Below are 25,820 nucleotides of genomic sequence, written 5' to 3'. Positions count from 1 at the left end.
CATTTTGAATATATATGGAACTGAATTTTAGGTTTCAAGTATCCAAATATATTAAAATATTTTTATTTTTATTTTTGACTTTCTACGGAAATTAATTCCGAGGGGGAGCAAGGAATTAAAAGTGGACTATTTCATGGAAATAGATTTCCTAGGGAATTAAAGCCATGAAATTACACTTCGTATCAAACGATGGAAATACTTATTTCCATGGAAATTCTTTTATTTCCATGGAAATGGGAGATATCAAACACACCCTTAAAATTTCACACCCCAGAAACTATTTAGCTTTCCCCAAAGCGCTGGCCAAAAATATACCCCCTTATTGTATATGGGAAATTTTAAAAGGCCCCCCCCCCCCCGTTTTTGTTAAAAGGCCTCCCCGCTAAATGCGCCCCTCATTATAACCCATTTGGTTATAGGGCCCCCTCTACAAAAGAGCACCTCCTTCATCAATATTTGACCTAACGGCAAAGTTAACGCCGTTAGGTCAAACTTAACCCAAGACCAGAGATGTTGACCACGCCACATCATCATCTTCTCCGGTAGGTCGTCGGCCGGCCAAACTTCCGGCCGGCGACCTTCAATTTTTTTTTTTTTTTTTTTTTTTATTCTCTCTCTTCTCTCTCTCTCTCCAAAAATTTTTTTTTTTTTTTTTTTTTTTTTAACTCTCTCTCTCTAGAGATCTAGAGAGAGAGAGAGAGCAGATCCAGATCTGCTCGCAGACCCATTAGAGGTCTGCGAACAGACCTTCAAAGGGTCTGTTCGCAGACCCTTTGAAGGTCTGCGAACAGATCCATTGAAGGTCTGTTCGCAGACCTTCAATGGCTGCACTCTCTCTCTCTCTAGATATATAGAGAGAGAGAGAGTTAAAAAAAAAAAAAAAATTTTTTGGAGAGAGAGAAGAGAGAGAAGAGAGAGAATAAAAAAAAAAAAAAAAAAATTTGAAGGTCGCCGGCCGGAAGTTTGGCCGGCCGGCGACCTACCGGAGAAGATGATGATGTGGCAGAGAGAGAAAATGAGATGGAGGAGAGAAAATGTGGGTGAAATACACCTTTAAAGGGGGTTTTTTTCACCCATTCAAAGAGGGGGGCCCTTTAACCAAGCTAAGTCAAAGGGTTTTTACTAAGTCAACGAAATCATGGGGAGGCCTTTTAACAAAAACGGGGAGGCCTTTTAAAATCTCCCATTGTATATTACTAACGCGGGAAACACGAGAAGAGAACAAATCCTAAGTCTTACAAAATAAAGTAACAGTAATATCGGCCAATTAAATTGACAATTAAGAAAATAATAATACGGGAAATAAATTAAATAATCATTAATCAAAATCTCGTGGGAGAAAAACATTTCATCTAAATTTTGTAACGATGGCTGTGCATCGACACAATCACACGACTACCTAACTTATCTCACGTCTAAAAAATAACTAACTACAGATGAAGCGGAAGGCTCAACAGGAACGACACCCACGATGACAGGCTTAAAGACTTAGAATTCCGCTAGGAACTAGAACTGGGCCATTAAATTTGGCAGCAGAAGTTATTCTTGCAATACTTCTAACATTTTCATAAGAATTGATAGCATAAATAAATCAGATAAAATACAGAATTATTATGTAAATACAAATATAACTACAAGTTCCAGCGATACAGAAATTAAGCACATAATACCTTTTTTTTTTTTGTTGAGAAGCACATAATACCTGTTCAAACAACTTAAAAATCTCTTACCCAGATGCACAGTTGGAGACCTTAATACCAACAGGTTGGTGTACAAAATCCCACTCAAAGGTACACATCTTTTCGAAATAAGAAGTTGTAATCTGAAGTAGTAAGATCTCACATACTGAAAATGCTGATATTTGAAGATGGGTAGTTTCAAATTTACAGCACCATCATATTAAATATCAAGTACTTGACAGCTTACCAACTCAGCCGATCCAAAATTTCTACTGGCGATGATTTTCCATAGATCTGTATCTGCTTCTTCTAATGAGTCCAAATGTTCTTGAGATGAGTTAACTAGAGATGGTGAACTTGAGGAAGAAGATGCAACCTGATGATGAAGGTCAGCCTGCATTAGTACAATATCATGACTGGCATCTTTTGTGATTACATGAAGCTTTCCAAGAAAACCAGCAAGTAAATATGGAGACTCGGTATCAGTAAAATCTTGAATCGGGACCTTATCTACAACTACCTTCCAGGCATCATCTTGATGATCGTACATTTTGATATTACCACTATCTAAAGAACTAGAAGGATCTAAAGCATATAATTCTCCATCTACCACAACACTAAGCTTCGTTCCTGCTTTCCTAGCAGGCCAACCATCTCCCATCCCAATTGGCATTTCAGTCCAAGTTTCTGACTCGGGATCATAAATCTCACCTCCAACATCAACAAAAAAGGGCCAGGAATAAAGGCTTTGAGGCACGTATAACTTTCCCCTGTAGGAAGTCATTCCAGTTGCGATCGGCTTTAACATGTCTGCTAAAAAGGCAGTAGGTAGAACCTGAGCTCTTGAGAATGGCATGTTTGGTATTCCAGACCATATCCCTGTACATGGATCAAAAACCTCGGCTGATTGAAGTGGAGTTAGACCTGCTCGGCCCCTACTAACTCCTCCAGCCACATAAAGTTTGTTATTTAGTATACCCGTTTTACAGTATGCCCTACCTACAGACATGGACGCCACTTCACTCCACTGATTTAAAACTGGATTGTAACGCCAAGCACATTTCACAGCTGAAGCTCCGGAGAACCCACCTAAGACATATAGGCAGCCATCAAGAGCACCAATTGTGCACCCACAAAATGGCAACTGATCCGGTCGGCATCTTCGCCCAAACCAGGTCTTTATTACATCAGCAAGCCCGGAGAAAACTTTCTTTGATTCCTCGCAATAAGCAACATCAGGCATTGGGGGCAACCTTTGCCAGATTCTGGACCAAGGATCAAAAGCATGCCACCAAAGTTTATCGTCTTCAACCTTAGTTAATACGTAAAGCCATTCTTCTGTTGTTCGAAGTTCTTTTCTCAAACTAAAAAGTTCAGAACTCATGATAGTATTTCTCCAGCTTCGTGATACTGATTTCACATTTAAATAGCATATTCTGGGTAATCTAGCAAGAATCTGAATTGATATCTCGTCAGGAAGACTGGGAATTAGTCTCGGATTTTCCTCATCAATAATCAATGACATCCTTTGCCTCTTGCAAGTTTCACACTGTGGAACTTCATTAAACTCTGCCGTTCCAACTCTAGCATTAGCAGAGCTAATAAATTGGCCCATCAAGAACCCTCAAGTCACATTAAAGTTCTGAGCTTCACCACGTTTAGCGATTTAACAAAGTATAAGCTATTACCTAAAGCAAAGAAATAACACCATTTTATTTCGACAAGTTAACAAAAGTCGCAAGCAAATGACGAGGAAATACCTCAGAGCTCAATAAAATACTACAGATGCATGGACGAAATAACGTGTAAACATTTCAGAAATAGGATAAGGAGCACTAACCCAAGCTTCTGGGAAAGTTCTTACTACCTGAGGTAAAAACACAACAAAAAAAGAAAGAGTCTCTCATTCCAAATTTCCATCTGTTTCAAGACTTCAGTGAATGACTATAACACATTAAATATCGGTATTAATCGATACACTCGTATGTATATAAATGGCTACCTCTTTTCCAACAAAATTGGATAAATCCCCCTTTCAATTTCAAAGCATTTTACTGAAATGGGTAAATCTCTCTCTATAGTTTCAAATCACCTTCTAGGTTCTAACAGAAGAAGCGAAAGGCAGTTCAATATGTTACTAAAAAGTCTCTAAATTACATCCAACAAACAAAACTAATTCAAGCATCAAAAGTAGTAGAAAAAACCCTAATTTTCACAGACAATCAAAATTGATTATGAAGAAACCAATTTAACGACTTAAGAACTCGTTACTGAAAAAAAAATGAACACCCGAGAACATAAATCCTGTGAAATCTAAACAGGTGATGAACTTGAACTAGAATTTTGATTAAAAAGTAAAATAGATCATAACAAATAGAGAGTTTTGCTTTTTTGCTCTCCTTACAATTTTTTACATTTGAAATGAAATTGGAGATGGAGATTACCTTTAACTGATCTAAGGAAGAAGGGAAGAAGCCCAATTGAAAAATTAGGGTTTTCAAGGATTCGAAGTTAACATACTAGAGAGACTATGGAAAAGGGGTTTACCTTCTGAGGTTCGTTGCGTAAAATGTTTTAAGTCGTATTCATGAAGTCGCAATTACGATAGCTGTTGTGAAATTATTAATTTGACATCAAGCGTGACTTTGTAACCCCAAGTCGCACTAGGTAATGTTCGATGGGAGATTTTAAAAGGCCTCCCCGTTTTTGTTAAAAGGCCTCCCCATGTTTCGTTGACTTGGTAAAACACGTTTGACTTGGCTTGGTTAAAGGGCCCCCTCTTTGAATGGGTGAAAAAAACCCCCTTTAAGGGTGTATTTCACCCACATTAAGATTTTAGTTGTTAATTATTAAACTTCCTAAAACCCAAATCCCTAGAACCCCAAATCCCTAGAAATTCCTCTCTTATATTCTTCTTCCCTCTTCTTCCACCGGAATTGTCAACATCACCGGCGACCATCATCGACGGGGAAAGTTCATCGGAGTTGTGCAACAATCTCACATTGTTGTTGCACTCCTAAACCACTTCTCTATCCCTTTCTAAACTCTTAAACCACCATGGATGAAGCAAGTTTCAAAAGTTTTGGAGAAACATCAAAGGATCCTAAATCATCAATTTCTGGACAAGATTCAGTCTCCCAAGAGGTATATGAACATATCCTAACACTTTTTTCCAAGTTGTATGATATATTCGTTGGTTGTATGAAAATTTTTTGGTTGTTGAACACGGAGGGTATTTTCGGTCTGGTCCAACCGAATTTATGCCATTTTACGGCTCGAGTCCGCCGAAAATATGCACAGTAGCTACTGTGCAAAAATTCGGTGGGCTCGAGCCGAAAAATGTCAATTAATTCGGTTCGTGCCCACCGAATTTATGCACAGTAGCTACTGTGCATATATTCGGCGGACTCGAGCCGAAAAGTAATACATAAAACGGTGGTCTCGGGCCGTTTTGACTAAAATTCTCTTTTTTCCTTATAGGGCTTTGCTGTTGTGGCTTCTTCTCAACTTCCATCTCAAATTACTACAGACACTTGGGATTTTGGAGGTTCTAATACACAAGAAAGGTGGCATGATGCAGTCGAAGAAAACGAAGCATCATCGGAATTTGGATGTCTTAAAATTGTAAATCGTGAATGTGGAGAAGAAGAACCCAACATTGAAGTTCCAGATAAGAAAGAAGAAAATCAAGAAGAAAACAGACCATATGAAGGTTTTGTCAGCATTGATGTTAGTGAGTATTTTCGAACTGAACAAGTGTTTGAAATGAGAGACGAGTTAGTTAAATGGGCAAAAGAAATTGGTATAAAAAACAAGATGGTTGTTATGATTGGTAAGTCTGCTGCGCGGAAAGGTGGTAAAAAACCGAAGATGGATTTACGATGTGAAAGAAGTGGAGAGTATCGTTCTCATCTTAAGGCAGAAATAATTCCTAAAACAAAAGAACCGTCCACCAAAAGAGAAAAACGAGTACTAAGAAATGCAATTGCCCCTTCAAGTTAAAAGGAATACCGATAGACGGAGACAAGTGGAAGGTGGAAGTTTTGTGTGGGATCCATAATCATGAACTTGCAGAGACCTTAATTGGGCATGCATATGCCAATAGATTGAATAATGAAGAAAAGGCTTTTGTTGAAGAACTATATGAATGTGGTACAAAACCACGACAAATTCTTTCTCAAATAAAGAAAAAATTCAACGATAATACCTCGACAATGCGTACCATATACAACGAAAGGATACGAATCCGGCATAGTCAACAAGAAGGTAGAACTCCTATGCAACAATTGATGAAATTGTTAGTTCAACACAATTATGTTTATTGGCATTCAATGAAGAAGGAAACAGGGGAGATTACTAACTTATTTTGGGCACACCCGGAATCTATCCAATTGCTGAAGTGCTTCCACACGGTGTTAATGCTTGATTGTACATACAAAACAAACCGATACGGGAAACCATTGCTTGAGATTGTTGGGATGACTTCGACTATGAAATCATTCACCGCGGCTATGGTTTTTATGGATGGAGAGGCAGAACATCTATACACTTGGGCTTTGAATCGTTTGAGGACATTATTTCCTCCTAACTCTATGCCGAAGGTATTTTTGACTGATCGGGAACAAGCATTAATCAATGCAATAGGTGAAGTCTTCCCACATGCAGATCGTTTATTATGTACTTTCCATATAGATAAGTGTGTGGTTGGAAAGGTTAAACCACACTTGAAAAACAAACCATTCCGAAAGTTCATGTCAATGTTTCGACTAATCATGTTTGCGGAAACCGAGGCGGATTATAATCGCGCTGTTGAAGATTTCGTCACAACGTGGTCGAAGAGTAACGCCATTGATGTTATTTATGTTCAGAAGACTTGGTTGCCACTTAGGGAACATTTTGTAACGGCATGGACCGATAATGTGATGCATTTGGGTAATACTACAACGAATAGGGTTGAAGGTGCACATGCGAAGCTGAAAAGAAACTTGGATACATCCGAGGGTAACTTCGTCACATGTTGGGAATCTATACATTCAATGACTGAGACAGAGATTGTTGCGATTAAAGCTACATTCGAGAAAAGTCGTACATCAGTGAAGATGTCTCATCAAATCAACGCCTTTAGGGAACTCAGGGGTTATGTCTCACACAATGCACTTGACCTGTTGGCAGATGAGGTGGAGCGGGCAAAAACTATAGGAATTGATTCAAATTTGTGTGGATGTGTGTATAGGTCTGTGTATGGTCTCCCTTGTGCTCACGAGATGGAAATCATTATGAGACGCGGTGAGGTGATATCTTTGTCACTCATTGACCCACAATGGACTAAACTCTCAATTATTCCTACTCCTGAGGTATATAACGAACTTCAGAGTTCTTACGAATTAGGATTGTTGTACTCCATGTGGGATATGTCGACCGGTCCTGAGAGAAAAGCCATATTAGAAAGGTTGAGGAGTATTGTTTGTCCTTCAATGACATCCATGACAGAACCTTTGGCAAAATTGAAAACCCGAGGAGCCCCAAAAAAACCAAGAAACAGAAAAGAGAAGGAAGCAGCCATATCTACTAAGAGAGATCCTTCTCGTTGGGAGTACGCACAATGTATTCCGGAAACATCGGTTCCATCGGTTAAAAGTGCACGGAAAGCCAACAGGAGATCTCGCGGTAGTGGTGATTCATTTTTACGTCTAATGCCTGAGGTGATTTATCCGTTTATCAGTACTATTACAAACGTTCCAGGAGACGGTCATTGTGGTTTTAGAGCCGTCGCTCTTGGTCTCGGGTATCCCTCGGAGGTAGGTTGGATTGAGATCCGAAAAGGTGTTCTTAATGAACTCGAAACACGTCCAGAGTTATACAAAGCCATGTTTGGGTCTTTTTATGACGAATTGTTGGTTTCGACCAACAATTTTGATATACCAGCTGAACATGAGTTTTGGTATACTCACGGAGAGACGAGTTATTTAATTGCCACTCATTTTAATATAATGTTGATTCATTTGGCGAAATATGATTCAACGACATTTTTACCTTTAATCACCGGTCCACCAACACCATCTTCCGAAGGTTTGTCTCAACCACATACAATGGTATGCATTGGTTATGTAAACAATTGTCATTTCCTTAATGTTAAGCTACAAAACGAAACTATACTTCCTCCGATTGCTAGGCAATGGGCTCGATACGCTACTTCAGATGCAAGAAGGTGGTTGACTATTTGCGAACATAAAATTGACAGTGGCGATAATTTCAATCCGCAATTGGAAGAAACTCCATCAAGTATAAAGAAGGAAGGGGACACATCATCGAATGCAATAGCAATAGATATGGAATGAAAACTTAGTTGAAGTTGTTTTTTTTTAGTACTAACTGTTAGTTGAAGTTGTTTTTTTTTTAGTACTAACTGTTAGTTGAAGTTGTTTTTTTTTTTAGTACTAACTGTTAGTTGAAGTTGTTTTTTTTTAAACGTAAAGTTTTTTTAGTACTAACTGTTAGTTGAAGTTCTTATTTTATTTTTTAAAATAAGAACGGCTCGAGCCGATAATTTCAGTACCTACTGTGCAAAAAAAACGGTGGCCTCGAGCCGTTTATGTTGCTAAAAACGGCTCGAGCCCACCGTATTTCTGCACAGTACCTACTGTGCAGAAATACGGTGGGCTCGAGCCGTTTTTAGCAACATAAACGGCTCGAGGCCACCGTTTTTTTTTGCACAGTAGGTTCTGTGCAAAAAAAAACGGTGGGCTAGAGCCGTTTATGTTGCTAAAAACTGCTCGAGCCCACCGTTTTTTTGCACAGTAGGTACTGTGCAGAAATACGGTGGGCTCGAGCCGTTTTTAGCAACATAAACGGCTCTAGCCCACCGAAAAGTTATATCTTCTTTTGTATCTCTCTCTCTCTTTTGTATCTCTCTTTGGCACATATCTCTCTCTCGGAGTTTTGTATCTCTCTCTCTTTTGGCACATATCTCTCTCTCGGAGTTTTGTATCTCTCTCTCTCTCTCTCTCTTTTGTATCTCTCTCTCGGAGTTTTGTATCTCTCTCTCTTTTGGCACATATCTCTCTCTCGCTCTCTTTTGTATCTCTCTCTCTCTTTTGGCACATATCAAAATATAACATTTCAACCATATAAAAAACCAACCGTTTTAACATATCAAAAGATAAAGTATCTAAAGCCGTTCAAATTATAAAAGTATCCGACATCATTCAAAAGTTTCCGACATAGGTCTCAAAATATAAAAGTATCTAAAGTCGTTCTAGGTCTTCCTCCTGCCCACGGCCTTTGTTTTTGTCCTCTTCCTTGTATTTTCTTCCTGAACCCTCTGGGGTGCCTCTGGAAGTTGCTCCTCCCTCAATACTTGGTGAAGAATTTCCTTTCCTGCATCCACCCCAGACAAATCTAGTGCAGCAAGGGCATGCCGAATACCCTCTCTCTGAAAAAAAAATCAAGTCTGTTAACATGTATTTCCATCAATACTAAATAAAGTAGATTACATGCTTTATGTGTACTTACGTAGTAAGCAATCGAACCGAGTGAGCTTTGTGCTTGGTTCGTCTTCCGATGGTTTGGGTTTTGGACCTTCGGGTGTGAAATTCGACTAAACCACTCAGCATATCTATCATCGACCTCCCAAGCCGAACTAACCCGTTGCGACCTATCTTTCTCGTTGAGGACATGATGTTCCCAGTTCTCCCAATACCATGTATGTTCTCCATAATCCTTTGCTTCACTCCTTCTCTTCTTTGTTGCTCTCATGGGGGCAGACGGAATATGTTGAACCACACCAAATTGCCTCAACACCCTTTCGGGTTGATACGGCTCGGCAATATCATCAAATACGATACAACCGCTGTAGAAGGCGTATAGTGGGGGAGATGACTCACCAATGCCCATGAGTCTATATGGGTCCCAAATAACCTAAATAACACAATTATTATACTAGATGCTCATTCAATGTCAAATTAACATGCAAAATACCATAGTATATAGAATTTTACCTCTCGCTCCTCTAAATCGTCGATCATCTCTCGGAGGTTAACCAGTCTGTCATCTAGATTTCCATGTGCATCATGCTCCGTCCATCTACCCATCAGAGGCAAATCCGGCCTAATGTCGAAATCCTTTTTCAAATCCGACAGACCAAGCTTAAAGTGCTCGTCAATCCATGCCTAAACAAGAAAACAATTATTACTACCAAGAAGATAGACTCCTAAATTAATCAACTTATAATAATGTGAGAAATACCTGGAGGAGGGGCAGATAACCCGCCATTTTTCCACCCTTAGTGGAAGCATGACCGAGCTGCCTATAAAGATAAGAAAGTACAGCCGTGCCCCACGAATATTCAGGGACCTTCGTCAAGTCCATCAAATATGTAAGGTAGCAAACAGGCACCTTCGAACCACTCTTGTCACAAAAAAGAGTCGAGCCCATAAGATGGAGAAGGTACCCTCTGACGCAAAAGTCTTTCTTCCGTGCGTCATCTTTGTCTAAGCTACCCGAACAGATTTCCCTCAACCACAACATTCGGACACTCTTGCACTTAGTCGTCTTCAATTCTGCTTCCGCAGCCTCAGGTGTCACCCCTAAACCTTTCACCAGAAGATTGCATTCATTTACATGATCATTATCAAGATGAACCGAGTGACCTGTAATCTGAAGTCCTGTAATACGATGCACATCCTCTAGTGTGATCGTCATTTCTCCAAATGGCATGTGAAAGGTGTTAGTATCTTCATGCCACCTCTCCGTGAAAGCCGTGATAAGAACCCGGTCAAGTTTCTGGTAAGAGTATTTAGCGATTTGCAGAAGTCCTGATGCTTCCACCTTCTCACGAACTACTTTACACTCGAGTTCTATGTCCCAGACATGTTCCTTCTTTGAATCCCGTATACTTTTACTTTCAAGGGCCCCCACTTGCACACCACTTGCGTGATTATGTAGTTTCAAAACCGGACGATCCTACGTAAACAAACATAAAAGTTACGTTTATTGAAAGTTAACAATATATTATTATATTAAACATTGATAAGTGCGAAAAATAGAAAAACATACACGTACCTTGCCATTCCAAATCTGGTAAGCAATATGGTTCTCATAGTTCCTGAGAACGCTACGGTCCGTCGGCCCTCCTGGAAAAGGATCCGCACCTGCTTCACTTGTCGAACCGTCGACAATCTGCTTCCTGGCATCCTCCTTCCTCTTTCTCGCACTTACAGTTTGTGCGACACGTTGAGACATGACTAAAGATAAAATAGGATATATAAATAAAGTCAAACAACTTGGAAAAAAGAAAAAAGATGATTCATTCATTCTGAGGAGGCAAGGTTGATGATTCATATAGAGAGAGTGGGAGATTTTAAAGAGAGAGAGAGAGAGAGGAGAGATGCCTAAAAATTTGACCTACTGGCCAAAATACGGTGGGCACGAGCCGTGAGATGCCCAAAATTCGGTTCGAGCCCACCGAAAATATGCACAGTAGCTACTGTGCATATTTTCGGTGGGCTCGAACCGAAAATGTGCACAAAATTCGGCTCGAGCCAACCGAAAATATGCACAGTAGCTACTGTGCATATTTTCGGTGGGCTGGAACCGAAAATGTGCACAAAATTCGGCTCGAGCCCACCGTAAAAATGCACAGTAGCTACTGTGCATTTTTACGGTGACCTCGAGCCGTAACTTGTCATATTTTCGGTCTGGTTCGACCGAAATTATGCTTGGTGAAGATAAAATTGGGGGTTTTCTATCTCTACGGTCTGGTACGACCGTATTATGATTTTTAAGCATTAAAATTACTAACTTAAACTAAATTAAACAAAAATCATGAACATTATAACAACTAATACAATCCAATCCAGAAATCAATCCAATCAAAACCCTATTACTAATATAAACTAACTATACTATTGGGTATGTAAAAATCAAACTTTCCCTAAATCAACATCAGAAATAACAGAACCCTATGTATTATGAAACTATCCCTCCTTCAACAAACCGAAAACCCCTTTCAATAAAAACCCTAAATTCAGAAATCAAATCTAGAGACATATATACAGAGAGAGAGAGAAAGATATAAGGAAAGAGAGAGATATACTAACCGTTGGTACAATGGTGAAGAATGAGAGAGAGGGCGAGAGACCTAGAGCACGAGAGAGACCTAGAGCACGAGAGAGAGAGAGAGAAGGCGGGAGATAGAGAGAGAGAAGGGATGAAACTGGTTGGGACTTGGGAAGGAGATGGTCTTTTAGGGTCAATTTTGGTCTTGGGTTAAGTTTGACCTAACGGCGTTAACTTTGCCGTTAGGTCAAATATAGAAGAGGGGGGTGCTCCTTTGCAGAGGGGGCCCTATAACCAAATGGGTTATAATGAGGGGCGCTTTTAGCGGGGAGGCCTTTTAACAAAAACGGGGGGGCCTTTTAAAATTTGACATAGGTTATAGGGAATGGAAAAAGAAAGTATGAGAAATATTTACTCCGATCAATTTGACATAATTTTTTTTTTTTTTTTGAACTAGCTTGCATTAATTAGATCAAAAAGTTATTACAATATCTATCAGCTAAGATACAAGGAACATTCGACCACACTTTATTACGATTTGTTTTCCTCGCCCATCTTGCCAGTTTGTCTGCGTTTGAATTCAGTTCTCTCCTGGTATAATTGAATTTGATCATCTGAAATTCTTTCCTGCATTCCTTGATTTACTTTATGTGGATGAGAGATTGCCATTGTACTGCATGTTTTCCGTTTTGCAGATGTTTGATAAGATTGATGTTGTCGCTTTCTATGATGATGGAAGTATAATTCAATTCTTTAGCCCATTCAATACCAAGTAAGATAGCCATAGCTTCGCATTCTTCACTATTTCTAGCTCTACAAGATTTTACTTGTGCACCGATGAATTTAGATTTTTCATTATGAGCAATTAAGCTGATTCCCAGATATTATGTTCGTAAAAGATGCATCTACATTAATCTTGATAGAATTGTTTTGAGGGGGTTGCCATTTCTCATCTGTTAAAGGTACATTTTTACCTGATTGGTTATTTCCTGGTTTTTTAATGAATTTCGGGTAGTTTTTTATCATTTTGATGATCTTATGTAGATCATTGATTTCATGCTGAAAGCAGTGATCACATCTAACTTTCCATAAAATTCAAAGAACAGTAGAAAAATGAATATTCTCTTTGGTGTAACAAAGGTAAGCATTTACTTCCCAAGAAAAAATCCAGTCCGAAATGGACAAAATATTCTCCGAGATAATGTTAAAATTAAACCAGATGTTTTTGGCTAGAGAACAATGTAACAGCGCGTGTTCAATAGATTCGGTGGTGTTGCAATTAGGGCAGTTAGTGTTATTATCAATGTATTTACCAATTCTATCTCTCACCGGAAGAGCCTTGTTGTAGATCTTCCAGATAAAATTCTTGATTCTAGGGATGGTCGGGAGATTCCAAATGAATTTCCAGTTATGCGTGCTGGGATCTAAATTGATAGAGCTGCTGATTAGGTGCTGGTACATAGAGGCGACTGTGAATTTGCCCGTCTTGGTGAGCCTCTATTTAAGTTGGTCTTTTCCTTCGCTATTAACTAGGATAGCTTTGATAAGTTCTTGCGTATGGGGTTCGAAATTCGCCCTGAGAATCTCTTCATTCCAGTTATTACTAGTGATCAATTGAGCAACTTTGGTAAGAGTGGAGTTGTTAACATTTTGAACTGTAGCGTTTATTTCTGGGATCCATTTGTCAGTCCAAATGTTCTTTACCAAAATTCACCTCCCAAGTGGAAAGATCGCTAATGATATTGTAGTGCTTTCTTATAGTTTTCCAGTTCCACGAGTGGTGGTTCTTCGCTGGCCCAGGGGTATCAGTTTTGGGGAAGTATTTAGTTTTGATAAGTTTGGCCCATATAGCTTCCGGTTCAGTTTTGAGACGCCAAGCCATCTTGGAAATTAAAGCTACTATCCAACTCAGGTAAGTGAATACCTAGGCCTCCAAGACTTTTCGGAAGGCAAATATATGACCATGCTTTGGTGCATATACCTTTAGACTTACCCCACCAGAAGTTCCGTTGGACGGACTTGATGCCTTTACTAATTCCTTTAGGAATAACAAAGCATTGCATCTGATATCGGGGTACGGCTGCAGCGATGGTCGATATGACCACTGTGCGACCAGCTTGGGATAGAAACGAATGCTTCCATTTGCTCAGCTTGTTCTTAATCTGATCAAGAATATCCTTGAACACCTTAGTTTTCTGTGCGCCTATAAATAACTGGGCTCCCAGATATTTCTCTGACGTGGAAGCCTGTCTGACTTTAAGAGCCCGCATTATGAGACGCTTAAACTTAGGGTGTGAGTTCTTCGAGTTGAAGATATTAGATTTAGCGTAGTTAATCATTTGTCCCGACGTATCACAGAAATCTTGCAGAATGTCCTTCAGATTGTGAATATTATCGATAGTGTTCTTACCAAAAATGATACAATCGTCTGCGAAGAGAAGGTGAGATATCTCTAGATCAGAGTGAGACGTTGGAAACCCCTGGAACTTATTCTGGCCATTCTTCGACATTAATCTTCGACTAAGGCCTTCCATAGCAATCGTAAAAAGGAATGGCGATAAAGGACCTCCTTGTCTGATACCCCTAGTAGGGTAGAAGGTTTGCCCTGGCCGCCCATTAATGAGGACTGACATGGAGGAGGTGGAGATACATGTATGGATAAGCTTAATCCAATGATCATCGTACCCTAAGCTTCTCATAATATCCATAAGGAATTTCCATTCAACTCTGTCGAAAGCTTTAGACATATCTAACTTTAGACCAAAGTATCCCTGAGCACCTTTCAACTTCTTAAAGGAGTGGATTATCTCCTGGCCCATATTGATGTTATCTGCAATCTGCCTCCCCGGAACGTAAGCCGCTTGGAATGGTGAGATGATGGGGTTTAAAGTCGCTTTAAGTCTCTCAGTTAACAGCTTAGTGATGACCTTGTAGGTGGTATTAAGAAGAGTAATAGGACGATAATCCGCTGGTGTTTGAGGAGTGGAAGTTTTGGGTATAAGGCAGATATTGGTGTGGTTAATTCCAGGGGGAAGATAAGCCGAATGAAAAAAGTCCTTGACCAGATCATAAATATCCCCTCTAATCATATCCCAGTTTGACTGGAAGAAGAAAGGAAGGTACCCATCCGGCCCCGGGGCTGCCTCCTTTTTCAGGCTATTAATAGCCCAATCTATTTCTTCTAGACTAATGGTGGTAACAAGTTCATGATTTTGGTCAGAGGAGATAGAAGGGGTGAACATGCTCTGGGTGTTAGGGTCCTCTCGAGGGTGGATAGAGGAGTTGATGTTGAGCAGATGAGCACTAAAAGTATCTTGAATATCTTTGATGTCTTCTATCCATTCTCCGTCGTTATTCTTGATCGCATTTATCTTGTTGTTTCTGTTGCGTTGAATGGCTTGGGAATGAAAAAATTTCGTGTTTTTATCTCCTAAGGTAAGGAAATTGTTTCTCGATTTTTTCCTTCCAGAGACTCTCTTGTTGATTGTATAGCTCTTCTAGCTCTGTGTTAAGATTGTTGTAGACTTCTTTTGTCTTGGTGTTTTGGAGCTTTTTGATGATCCGGTTAATGTTGTTTTCTATGTTGCCGAATACCTTCTTATTCCAGTTAGTCAGTTTTTTGCTCAGCTTCTTTAAGTCTGTTTGGATGTTATTCTGGTCTTGGTTGCTCTTAATGTTCTTCCAATTGTATGCTATAAAGCTGAAGCAGTCCGGGTGAGACATCCAGGTTCAAATAAATTTAAAAGGCTTGGGTTTACTAAGACTACTAACTTTATTATCTAGGAGAATGGGTAAGTGGTCGGATCCTACTGTGTCTAGGTGGGAGACTCCGTAGGTGTGGAATTTATGAAGCCACGAAAGATTCGCGAGGGCTCGATCTAGTCTCTCTTGGATAAGATTTTCTCCGAACTGCTTATTACTCCAGGTGAATGGGTTGCCCTAAAATCCTATGTCTAAAAGTCCTAGATCACTAATTATCTCCCTGACCCTGTTAGTGATGGAGTTGGATCCCTTGCTACCTCCATTCTTCTCCGTGGAGTCTAATATGCAATTAAGGTCTCCCATCATAATCCACGGGGTGTCTTTGTCTAAATTAATATCTCGGAGGGTCTTCCAAGGTTTGAGCTTGTTTTTGTTATATGGAGACCCATAAAAGCCCGTGATATTGATGCGATGTTGTTTGGTATTATCTCGAATCACCGCCTGAATAATGTTACTATCCGAGTATTCAATACTAACGCTAAATGGTGATTCCAGTAAAAGGCAAACCCTCCCGCTTTGTTAATGGGCTCCACCATATGGCTAGCATAGTTCTTGGTGATCGGGATATTCTTATTCATGGTGGTGGATTTGTTTTTTTAGTCTCAGACAAGAAAATAATGTCTGGTTGGTTTTTCCAGATGAGATTGAGTAAATGCTTCCTGGTGCGGAAAGCAGAAGTGCCTCTAATATTCCAACTTAAGATGGTAGGTTTATCCATATCGACCCAAAGGAAAACTAGAGGCGCCCTCAGAAGAAAAACACCTCACTCTAAAGGCACTCCAACCTAAAGTAATCTCGTCCACTCCACTCTCACCAGGAGAAAAGATGAAGCAGAAAGACACTAGAACAGAAAAACTAGCAGTAAAACCAAGGACAAAAACCTAGAGAGAGGAAGAACTACTTCCCACTAGGCTAAAAGAGCTAAAAAGGAGCAAAAACTAAAAAAGAGATACGCATACAGGAAGAAGAACTACAGAGATAATAACTATTAAAGAAGACAGACTAAATTATACAAACTAAGTGAGCTACCTTAACCAGAAACTTACATAACAAACATGAACCTGCTAACAAAACACTATCCACCATTACAAGAAGGCTACCCCAGAAGGTAGCAAGAAACAAAACTAAAAGTTCCCGACTATCTTATATTAGTCGAGTACACAAAAGACCTGTAGCTATCCACATGGACTAATAAAAAAGAAACATATCAACTAGCACAAACATTCAACCTTAACATGAAAATAACAACTAAAAACTTAGCAACTACCACTGAACTTAACAAGATTAAGACTGAGAATTGGACTGCCCATCTCCTACATCATCCTTTGTTATAGAATTATAGCCAGGAGACTCTAAGAGAGAGTCTGCGAAAATATGTCTCCTTCTTTCCTCCTGGCTGTCGATAGATTCTGGAGGAGGGCAATACCAGCTTGCAGGGATGATGGGAGAAAGACTGAGTGAATCAGAAGAGTTACTTGAGGACCTGTTGAAGTGACTAAGAGCCCCAGAAGAACTACCACCTTTAAACATCTCTCTTTGCTTTTTCTTAGAATAGTCTCTATATTCTCCTTCTTCAACTTTCACTTCAATCAAAGATTGTCCTTCCTTCCTTTTACCTCTAAACTGGAATAACTCATGAGGAGGGATAGGTGAATTTGAAATGACAGGAGAGTTAGCTACTGAGAGGGCCCAACTGGCAGGGGGGAGAGGGTTGGGAGGGGTAGTATCCATAGGAGAGAATACCTGGTGGCGATTAGCTCTGATACAGGGGGTGAGAGGATGCTCAATAATACGACAAACATGGCAGATAGCTTTCGGGAATCTGGCATAGCTGAAGTTCACTGGCTTACCTCCATCTGTGAATATCGAGTTCAGATAGCCAGGAGAGGGGTGCGAACATCATACGTAAATTGGATCCTTATGTATGAGTTCGTCACTATACTAAAGTTCTTTGGCTGCACCTGCATGATATGACCCATACACGAAAAAATTATCTCAAGATCATGTTGATTCTGAATGTAGGAAGGAAGACCAATGAAGCTGCACCACATCGGTTCTTGCATGAGCTCAGGCAGCTCACCTGAGAGAGGAAAATCCACTTCCTGCATCACTACTAGAAGGCCTCTAATGATCCAAGGTCGACCTTGATTAATCTCATTCATCACTATACTATTCCTCGGTTGGATAGAGAAATAATTATGACCCATATTGATCGGATCAATCTTACACTCTCTGAAAAACTTAGATTGATAAGAGAGATTTCTCCTGATAAAACCAATCCCATAGTTATAGTGACAGCATAATCTTGCCACAAAACCAGCAGAGATCTCTTGAAGTTCCTTGTTCTCAGCTGGTTTGGGATAGGTTATGGTCAAATTTCCATAGTCCGATAGATTAAGATGTAAGGCCATGCTGCTAGTAAGATTATCTATGTTAACCTCGGATGAACGGGACGATATTAAAAGGGTGAGGGTGAAGACTAAGAACTTGGACTTAAACTGAGAAGAATTAGAAGGGAAATTAAATGAGGATTCATGAACTAAGAGAATATATGGCAGATAATTGAGGTAACAACCAAAAGATAACTTTGGAAACAACATCAGTAGGAGATTTAGACGCAAACAGGTTATCATTACACTCGTGCTTCTCGGGAATAAGAGAGAGAGAAGCATTCGGAGGCTCGTGAATTCTGACCGTGGGAGGCAGCCAGGAGTCTGAAGGCCTACGGTTCGGTGCATGCAAGGGTGAGGGAAGATGAACAGTCCAATTCTCACAGATTAAATTTGACACATGTTAAACGAAATTAAAAGCTAATTAAATTAATGAAGACAAACCTTGGTTGGTGTACCTGCTTTGATTGTTCTTCGACTGTCAATTTGCTAGTTCCCTAGGTAGAATCGACTCTTCTTCTTCCTTTTGATGTACACTTGTAGTGATTACCTCGTGATCGTCGGAGATGACTTTAATTTGAACTGATTCTATATTCAGTAGATTTGATCCTATGATCTATATGATTATTAGATTTGTCCTTTTTTGGATCAGATTTCTTGCTGTTTGCAATTAAAATCTTCTCAAATTGGGGAGAGAAGAGTGAAAATTAGGGTTACAATTTGGGGAAAAAGGAGAAATGGGGAGTCGCTTTGCTGACGTCACTCGGCTCCTTCTCTCTCCTCAAAAACCCGTTATTTGACATCATTATTTGATAGCAATTTGACATCAAGTGTTTTGAAGCATAATTTTGTTTTTTTCTTCTTTTATTTGTTTTGTTGAAACAACAGAAGTAAGACAGAACTAAGACAGAAAAACAACAGAACTAAGACAGAAAAGCGTGGGATAAATCTTGAACGGAATGTCATGTGCGCCTGGAGAGGTTTCTCTTGCCCCATATTGCCAATTTGTCTGCTAGCTCGTTGTGATTCCGCGAAGTGTACGAGAATATAATGCCTTCGAAATTGTTCCTGAGAGTGGTGATCTTATCCATATGATTCTCAGATTGCCAGTTGATTGCTGTGTTGTTGTAGAGGAAGCGAATTTGGTTTTGGTTGTCGCTTTCAATATGGAGGTGTTGGATTTTTAGTTCTGCGACCCATTGCATGGCTTGTAAAATGGCTTGACATTTGCATTCTTCGGCAGTTTGACCTCTGATAGTGTCTGCTAAGGCTGCTTTCTCATCATACATAATGCATCCTATAACCGCTGGGTCTGAAAGGCATGAGAAGGAGGCGTCCACATTAATTTTGAGGAATGGCGCTTCAGGTGGAGTCCAGTTGGTCAAAATGCTGATATCTGTATTGGTTTTTCTTATTTCAAACTAGTGATGGATCCTTGTGTTTTAGTAATAACCTGCATTGGAGATTGTTTAATCGAGGAAAAGAATTTGTCGCATCTAGCTTTCCAAATAAACCATAAGATTTTAGCGTATAGGGTTACTATCTCTGTTTCCAAATTTCTCCATTGAAGTATCCAGTCTCTAAGATTGCTGATATTCTCTGTAATGATATTGAAATGAAACCAGATAGGACGAGCGTAACAACAGTTAAGTAATACATGAGTGATGGTTTCATTGTTATCGTTGTAAACACAGTTGTAAACACAGTTGTAAACGTTACCGATGAATTTACCAATTTTGTCTCGCACTGGTAAGCTGTTCGTACAACATTTCCAAAGAAATACTTTAATTCTCGGGATCGTAGGTATCGTCCAAATAAAATTCCATTCCATAGTTTTATACTCATAGTGGTTAGTTATCATGTAGTAATACATAGATCGAATAGTGAAATTAGCTGATTTGGTTAATGTCCATTTCATAGAGTCTTCTTGTTATACCTGTAGATTAATACTAAGAATAGCATTGCATATATCCCTGTTAAAATATCAAGTTATAACATTCATATTCCATTCGTTATTAGTAATTAATTGTGCCACAGTATTAAGGGGGCAGTTTCTCTTGTTGGTGATGGGTGGTTTGTGATTCGGGATCCAGAAATCCTGCCAAATATTGATGTTAGTGCCTTTATTCACGTCCCAGAAAATCAAACTATTAACACGCTCAAAGTGTTTGACTAAAGACTTCCAAAGCAGGAGTGGTTGGATTTAGCCGAATGGGGTCTGGCCTCCTTGGGAAAATATTTGGCTTTAAGGATTTTAACCCAAGGAGTATCCGGGTTTTTCAGAATGTGCCAGAGCAGCTTACTGCGAAAAGCTTTGTTATCGAGAGTAAGGAGTCTGAAACCAAGACCACAGAATTTGCAGGGAAGACACATGGAGGCCCAGTTAATAGTGTGAATGGATTTGGAGTTTCGCCACCAGAAAAACCATTGAAGTGTCTCAATGCGATTACTTATGCCTTTAGGAATGGAAAAGCATTGCATTTGGTATCGGGGAACAACCGCTGCAATTGTTGAAATAACAATGGAGCGGCCAGCTTGGGAAAGGAGATTAGTTGCCATTTAGAGAGTTTGTTTTGGATCTGGACAAGAAGAGAGGAGAACGCTTGTTTTTTGTTGGCCCCGATGAAGAGGTGGGTGCCAAGTTATTTATCAAGCGAGGAGGATTGGTGAACCTTCAGATTCCGGATGATCATTCTTTTAAATTTGGGGTGGGTGATCTTAGAAAAGAAGATGGTAGATTTGGTGTAGTTAATCATCTGAACGGAAGCCGCACTAAAAGTGGTGAGAATTTGCTTCAGATTGCTTATGTTATCCATAGAGTTCTGGCCGAATATGATACAATCATCAGAGAAAAAAAGATGTTTGATGGTGATATTAGACTTGGGAATAATGAAGCCAATGAAATGGTTAGGGTTTTGATGGGATTCTAAAAGTCTACTGGGCCCTTCCATGGGTAAAGTGAAAATAAAAGAAGAGAGAGGGTCCCCCTGGCGACATTGAAAGTGGGACCCAGAAGACCATTGATCAAGACAACCATGGAGGAGGTGGTGATACAAGCATGAATAAGTTGGATCCAATGATTATTAAAACCTAGTTGCGACATAATTTTTTCAAGGAAAGGCCACTCAATCCGATCAAAGGCTTTGGACATGTCCAGCTTTAAACCGAAAAAGCTTTTAGCTCCACGCATGGTTTTGAAGTAATGGGAAAGTTCCTGACTGATCATAATGTTGTCAGTAATCTGTCTCCCAAGAAAATAAGCAGCTTGGATAGGAGAGATAATATCAGGGAGAGTTCTCTTGAGACGATTAGCCAGAATCTTGGTTATGATTTTGTAGGTGGTGTTCAAAAGACTGATCGGACGATAATCTGCTTTGGTCTGAGGGGTTTTGGTTTTCGGAATAAGACAAATGTGGGTATGGTTAAACCTGGCGGGGAGGTGAGGGTGATTGAAAAAATCAGTGACCATATTGATCACGTCAGTTTTAACGGTGTCCCAATTGGACTGATAGAAGAAAGGAGGGTAGCCATCCGGATCCGGGGCTGCCTCAGGTTTTAAAGAGAAGGTCGCTTTACGGATCTCATCCTCGATGGAGGTGCCAGTGAGAATGTGATTTTGAAGTTCGGTGATCTGAGGAGTGAAGAGGGAGAGCAAATCTTTGGAGATAATGGTGTCTACCGAAGAGGAGATGTTGATAAGGTGAGAAGAGAAGATATTGGCGATCTCCGTAAAATCGTGAGACCAAGTGTTATCGTCTCTTTTGATAGTGGATATTTGATTTTTCCGATTACAGTTGATGGCTTTAGCATGAAAGTATTTGGTATTCCTGTCACCTAACTGGATGTTCGCAATTCTATAATTCTCTTTCCAAAAACTTTCCTCCTGGTTATAAGTCTCTTCGAGCTGGTGGTATAAACTTTGATAAGCTTCATGGTTTTGGACAGTCTGGATAGTCGAGGTAAGATTTTTGATTTTGGTCTCTAGATGACCAAGAACCGCTTTATTTCAGTGAGAAAGTTTAATGGCTAAGGAGTTGAGTTTGTTCTAGATCTTATTATAAGAAGTGACCTAGTTACTACTAATAAAATTACCGCACTCCGGGTGAGACATCCAAGTGCGGATAAACTTGAATGGTTTTTTACCAAGGTTAGATTTAATTTTTGTGGTGAGGAGGATAGGGACATGGTTCGAGCCTAAGCCCGGGAGATGATAGAGAGTGGAGGCCGGATAGTCAATCAACCACTGGTAATTGGTTAAGGCTCTGTCGAGCCTTTCCTAAATAAGGTTGCCCGAGAACTGTCTATTGGACCAAGTGAAGGAAGGGCCACTAAAACCTAAGTCAAGGAGGCCCAAGTTATTGATGTGGGCTTTAATTGTCCTGGCATGGGCCAGGAGGGCCTCTTTGCCACCGATTTTGTCAGTCGGATGCAGGATCGTGTTGAGGTCACCTATAAGCACACAGGGAATGTTACGTTCAGGGGCTAGGTTACTCAATTTGTCCAAAGGTCTCATGCGATGGGAGTTATAAGCGCACCCGTAGAAATAGGAAATGATAAATTGGGAGTTGTTACTGGCCTGGGTGCCCTTAATATGGATTATGTTGCTGTCCGCATGCAAAATCTCAAAAGTATAGGCTTGTGTCCAAAAAATGGCGAACCCGCCAACTTTGTTAGTGGGCTCCACAGTGAAGTGGTTACGATTAAGGAAGTTACCACAACCTCTCACATTCCAAGCGAGGATGGAGAGGTCACTGTTAGGGGGAGTGTCTATGGTCAAAAGACCCAAAAAGGCTCACGACAAAAGCCCACGGGTCCGAACCACAATACTTAAGGCCGCTGGATAAAGCAACTAAACTGAAGGTCGCTAGACTAGGAGCCTGAAACTCCAAAGTGCAGAAGATGGTGACTATAGATACAACAATGGTGGTTATATATGTAGTAGGGTAGTATGTGAAAAAATGACTTTTGACCCAACTTTGTCCCGCTAAAAAGCTGGATTAGAAAGCAATGTTCACATAAACTACTATATGCTACTATATGGACATTAATGTGAGATAGTGACTAAAGAACTATGAATGTTTTATGGCAATGGCGATTTAACACATTACCTGATATCAAATAAATATTTTGAAGTTGCTTTTCAGCATAAATAAAATATAGATTTAATTTCTCTTTCCTTCTATAGTAACCAATCAATGTTTATCGTTCGAGTATTTGACTCTCCAGACCCCTGTAAATTTCTAACAACTCATTTTGGCTCCTATTTTGCATCACTTTTGAGTTTTTATCTTTTCAGTATTACTTTTTGTTTCTTTTGAATTATTTTATTTTTCTTCAAAAACAAATCTTCACATGAATGATAAATTGGATGAGTTTCACAATGGAGTCCTTGGACAAATCTATATCTCCTCTAAAATCGAGTGTACAATAAGTCCCATGTTAGAAAATTTATAGTATAAATTAAGTAGAATCTTTTGAATTTCTTCTACTTTTTTCTTTTAATTTTCTCTCACCTATAATTCGTCCTTTTGTCCTCCATTGTCTTTATATGACCTGACAAGAAATAAACATATTACTGTTAGAAATTGGTAAAGATAAGGGTTATTTCCCAAATTGCCCCCAACTTTGTGATTAGCTTCCAGCCTAGCCCCCTATTTTGTCAAAAATACTCAAATGGCCTCCTTTTTGAGATTCCGTTATAACACCGTTAACCTTTAAACATTTCTCTCTCTTCCATCTCATAACCTCTCTCTGCCACCTCATCTTCTCGCCACTTCATCATCTTCTCCGGCGAAGGTCGCCGGCCGGCCAATTTTCCGGCCGACGACCTTCAAACATTTATAAATTTTTTTTTTGATCTCTCCTCTCTCTCTCTCTCTAAATTTTTTTTTTTTAATTTCATTTGTCTTCTTTCTCTCTCTAAACTCCGGCGAAGGGGGTTTCCCTTCGCCGGAGGTCGGGCAGACCTTTGGACAGTAATACTAATTTGTAAGTCGTATCTTATTGCAGTAATCAAATATAGACGATAAATCCTGTCAAACAATAATTCTATCTTTGGACCAACTCATTATTCACATGGACACCTTACAATCACCTCACATTTATCACCGCATGTGTATATGTAGTTCGGCCAAATATTAAACTACCTTTGGGTCGACTTAATACCCGCATGAATTTACACAAACACGACCTACTCCAACATTGTCATCGAACTAATCTACATAAAAGAGGTCAGTTTGGCGACATTTTACTTCAATTAGCTCTATCAAAAGTTAGATATTATTTGAGGGATGTACCGGTTATTAATTGTTTAAATTTTATAAAATAAATATCCAAAAAGAACCTTTAATTTGGTCTGTAATTGACCCAGTCAGATCGGGCACCTTAGTGGAACGTGGGCACCTTCTCCACTTTAAAGTGGGCAGTAATCCCCGCCTTATAGTGGGCCAGTAATCACCCCACTTTAATGTGGGGAGAAAACGCCCCACATTAAAGTAGGGTCTGGTTAATTCCCCACTTGGAATTAACCTCCAAATTATTTTTTTTAAGTTATTGTTTTATTTTATTAAAAAAACTAAAACAAAGTAAAACAGAACTTTTGTCATGTACCAAAGTTTATCTTTTTTATAAAATTAGATTTTTTGTGTCAATAAAATCCATTAATCTAATCAATTAACACAAAAATGTAATATATAGTTTTACACATAAAAATCATGTATAAAACTTGATGTGTTAATCTACTTTATCAATCAACATGATGAATAATTAACAAGCACATGGTATGATCAATTTAATTTCAAATTTTGGACAAACTGAAACCTTCGTATATGTGCCATAAGATAAATCAAATACCATAGACTCCTAAATATTCTCAATGAATCTTAAAATTGGAGTGGCGCTTGATACCAATTGTTAGATTAAATCATACTTTTATACATGCATATACCTTAATGGAACATCAAACAATATGTCATGTATAATCTAAACTACACATAATCTCCACAAGATTCAAAGAGATAAACTTAATCACGAAAGTGTACCTTGATCCATAGCTTGAAGATGGTTGGGTAGGGTTGATCTTCCAATTGGTTATGCTTCTCTTGAAAACCTCTCTTGTGATAGAAGGAAGACACACTTTAATCAAGAAATTAGAGAGGTTGAGAAGAAGCCTAAATGGGGACCATAACCCCTATTTATAGACTTATATTTCTAATTTGGCCCCTCATCAAATTAGAAATCTTTGAATGGTCTCTACTCGTTTATTCCATGACACTTTGATACCTCCTGGTCAAGTCAATCTATATTAGACCACTTTACGACTAGACAATGTACTAAGATAGCCATACACATGGCTATACATATGTAAGCCCACATATGTTGGAATTTCTTCTAATAGATTGCTCCAATCTTCAAATTTTATTTTCATTTCTCTTAAAATCTAGTATTTTTCCCTCGAATTCTATAGATTAGAAGGTAAGTTGATGAAATTATTAAAAAAGAATTTATTATATTTCTCTCAAAGTTAGAGTTTTATATGTAACTATCTAACTAAAAAGACTTTCGTAAATTGTCGATACTTTCATTTCCTCTGTACGTTAGATTTTGCTTTTAAAAAAATACAATTAGCTTCTTGCGATAAATAAATTGAAATTTGTGGCATCAGGGCGGCCCGTGACCAAAGCCACCAAAGCGGTCGCTTTGGGCCCAAATAATCAAGGGCCTCATGTTTCCTATTTCGTATGTAACTTTCGAAAAACTAATCATACTTTAAACCAAGTTCAAACATAATTTAAGGTGTAGCTTAGTGGTAAAGAGTTTAGATCTTGGATAAAAGGTTAAGGGTTCGATTCCTACCCTTTGCATTGTTTAAGTTTTATTTAATTGTTTTCTAATATCCATTCTATGGGCCCCAATTTTTAATTTCGCTTGGGGC

General features: G+C 39.2%; 3 protein-coding genes across 10 annotated transcripts; 2 read left to right on the top strand and 1 right to left on the bottom strand.

Moving 5' to 3' along the window:
• Positions 1-1,562: 1,562 nt before the first annotated feature.
• LOC147537770 (Galactose oxidase/kelch repeat superfamily protein) lies at positions 1,563-25,033 on the bottom strand. 8 transcript variants are annotated; one of them, XR_015225383.1, is made up of 4 exons: positions 4,227-4,313; positions 3,520-3,546; positions 1,703-3,367; positions 1,563-1,670 (listed from the first exon to the last, which is right to left on the bottom strand). XR_015225383.1 is itself a non-coding variant. In XM_086641060.1 (3 exons), exon 3 carries the CDS (start codon positions 3,292-3,294, stop codon positions 1,900-1,902), a length of 1,395 nt encoding a protein of 464 aa, XP_086497186.1. In that variant the 5' UTR covers positions 3,295-3,367; positions 3,520-3,546; positions 4,227-4,334; the 3' UTR covers positions 1,563-1,899. The 8 variants fall into 8 exon arrangements, 3 of the variants coding, with proteins under 3 accessions (XP_086497186.1, XP_086497185.1, XP_086497187.1); XR_015225381.1 differs by having other exon boundaries at positions 4,124-4,238; XR_015225384.1 differs by lacking the exons at positions 3,520-3,546; positions 4,227-4,313 and adding an exon at positions 24,928-25,027.
• On the top strand, positions 4,441-5,681 carry LOC147537772 (uncharacterized). Its single transcript, XM_086642841.1, has 2 exons — positions 4,441-4,823; positions 5,160-5,681. Exons 1-2 carry the CDS (start codon positions 4,737-4,739, stop codon positions 5,679-5,681), a joined length of 609 nt encoding a protein of 202 aa, XP_086498967.1. The 5' UTR covers positions 4,441-4,736.
• Positions 5,894-8,017, top strand: LOC147537771 (PKS-NRPS hybrid synthetase cheA-like). The gene has a single exon (XM_086642840.1). It carries the CDS (start codon positions 5,894-5,896, stop codon positions 8,015-8,017), a length of 2,124 nt encoding a protein of 707 aa, XP_086498966.1.
• Positions 25,034-25,820: the final 787 nt, after the last annotated feature.

The sequence above is a fragment of the Eschscholzia californica genome, unplaced genomic scaffold, assembly GCF_041429995.1.
Source record: "Eschscholzia californica isolate CP2 unplaced genomic scaffold, dmEscCali1.0.p SCAF_5, whole genome shotgun sequence".
NCBI lineage: Eukaryota > Viridiplantae > Streptophyta > Magnoliopsida > Ranunculales > Papaveraceae > Eschscholzia > Eschscholzia californica.
Note: the sequence above shows the minus strand (reverse complement) of the source record. Positions and strands in the feature narration are given on the sequence as shown.

Coding starts and splice junctions, on each gene's coding strand:
- LOC147537771 (XM_086642840.1), top strand. CDS start 5,894: ATGCGTACCATATACAACGAAAGGATACGAATCCGGCATAGTCAACAA.
- LOC147537772 (XM_086642841.1), top strand. CDS start 4,737: ATGGATGAAGCAAGTTTCAAAAGTTTTGGAGAAACATCAAAGGATCCT. Junction 4,824..5,159: donor AAGATTCAGTCTCCCAAGAG/GTATATGAACAT, acceptor TTTTCCTTATAG/GGCTTTGCTGTTGTGGCTTC.
- LOC147537770 (XM_086641061.1), bottom strand. CDS start 3,294: ATGGGCCAATTTATTAGCTCTGCTAATGCTAGAGTTGGAACGGCAGAG.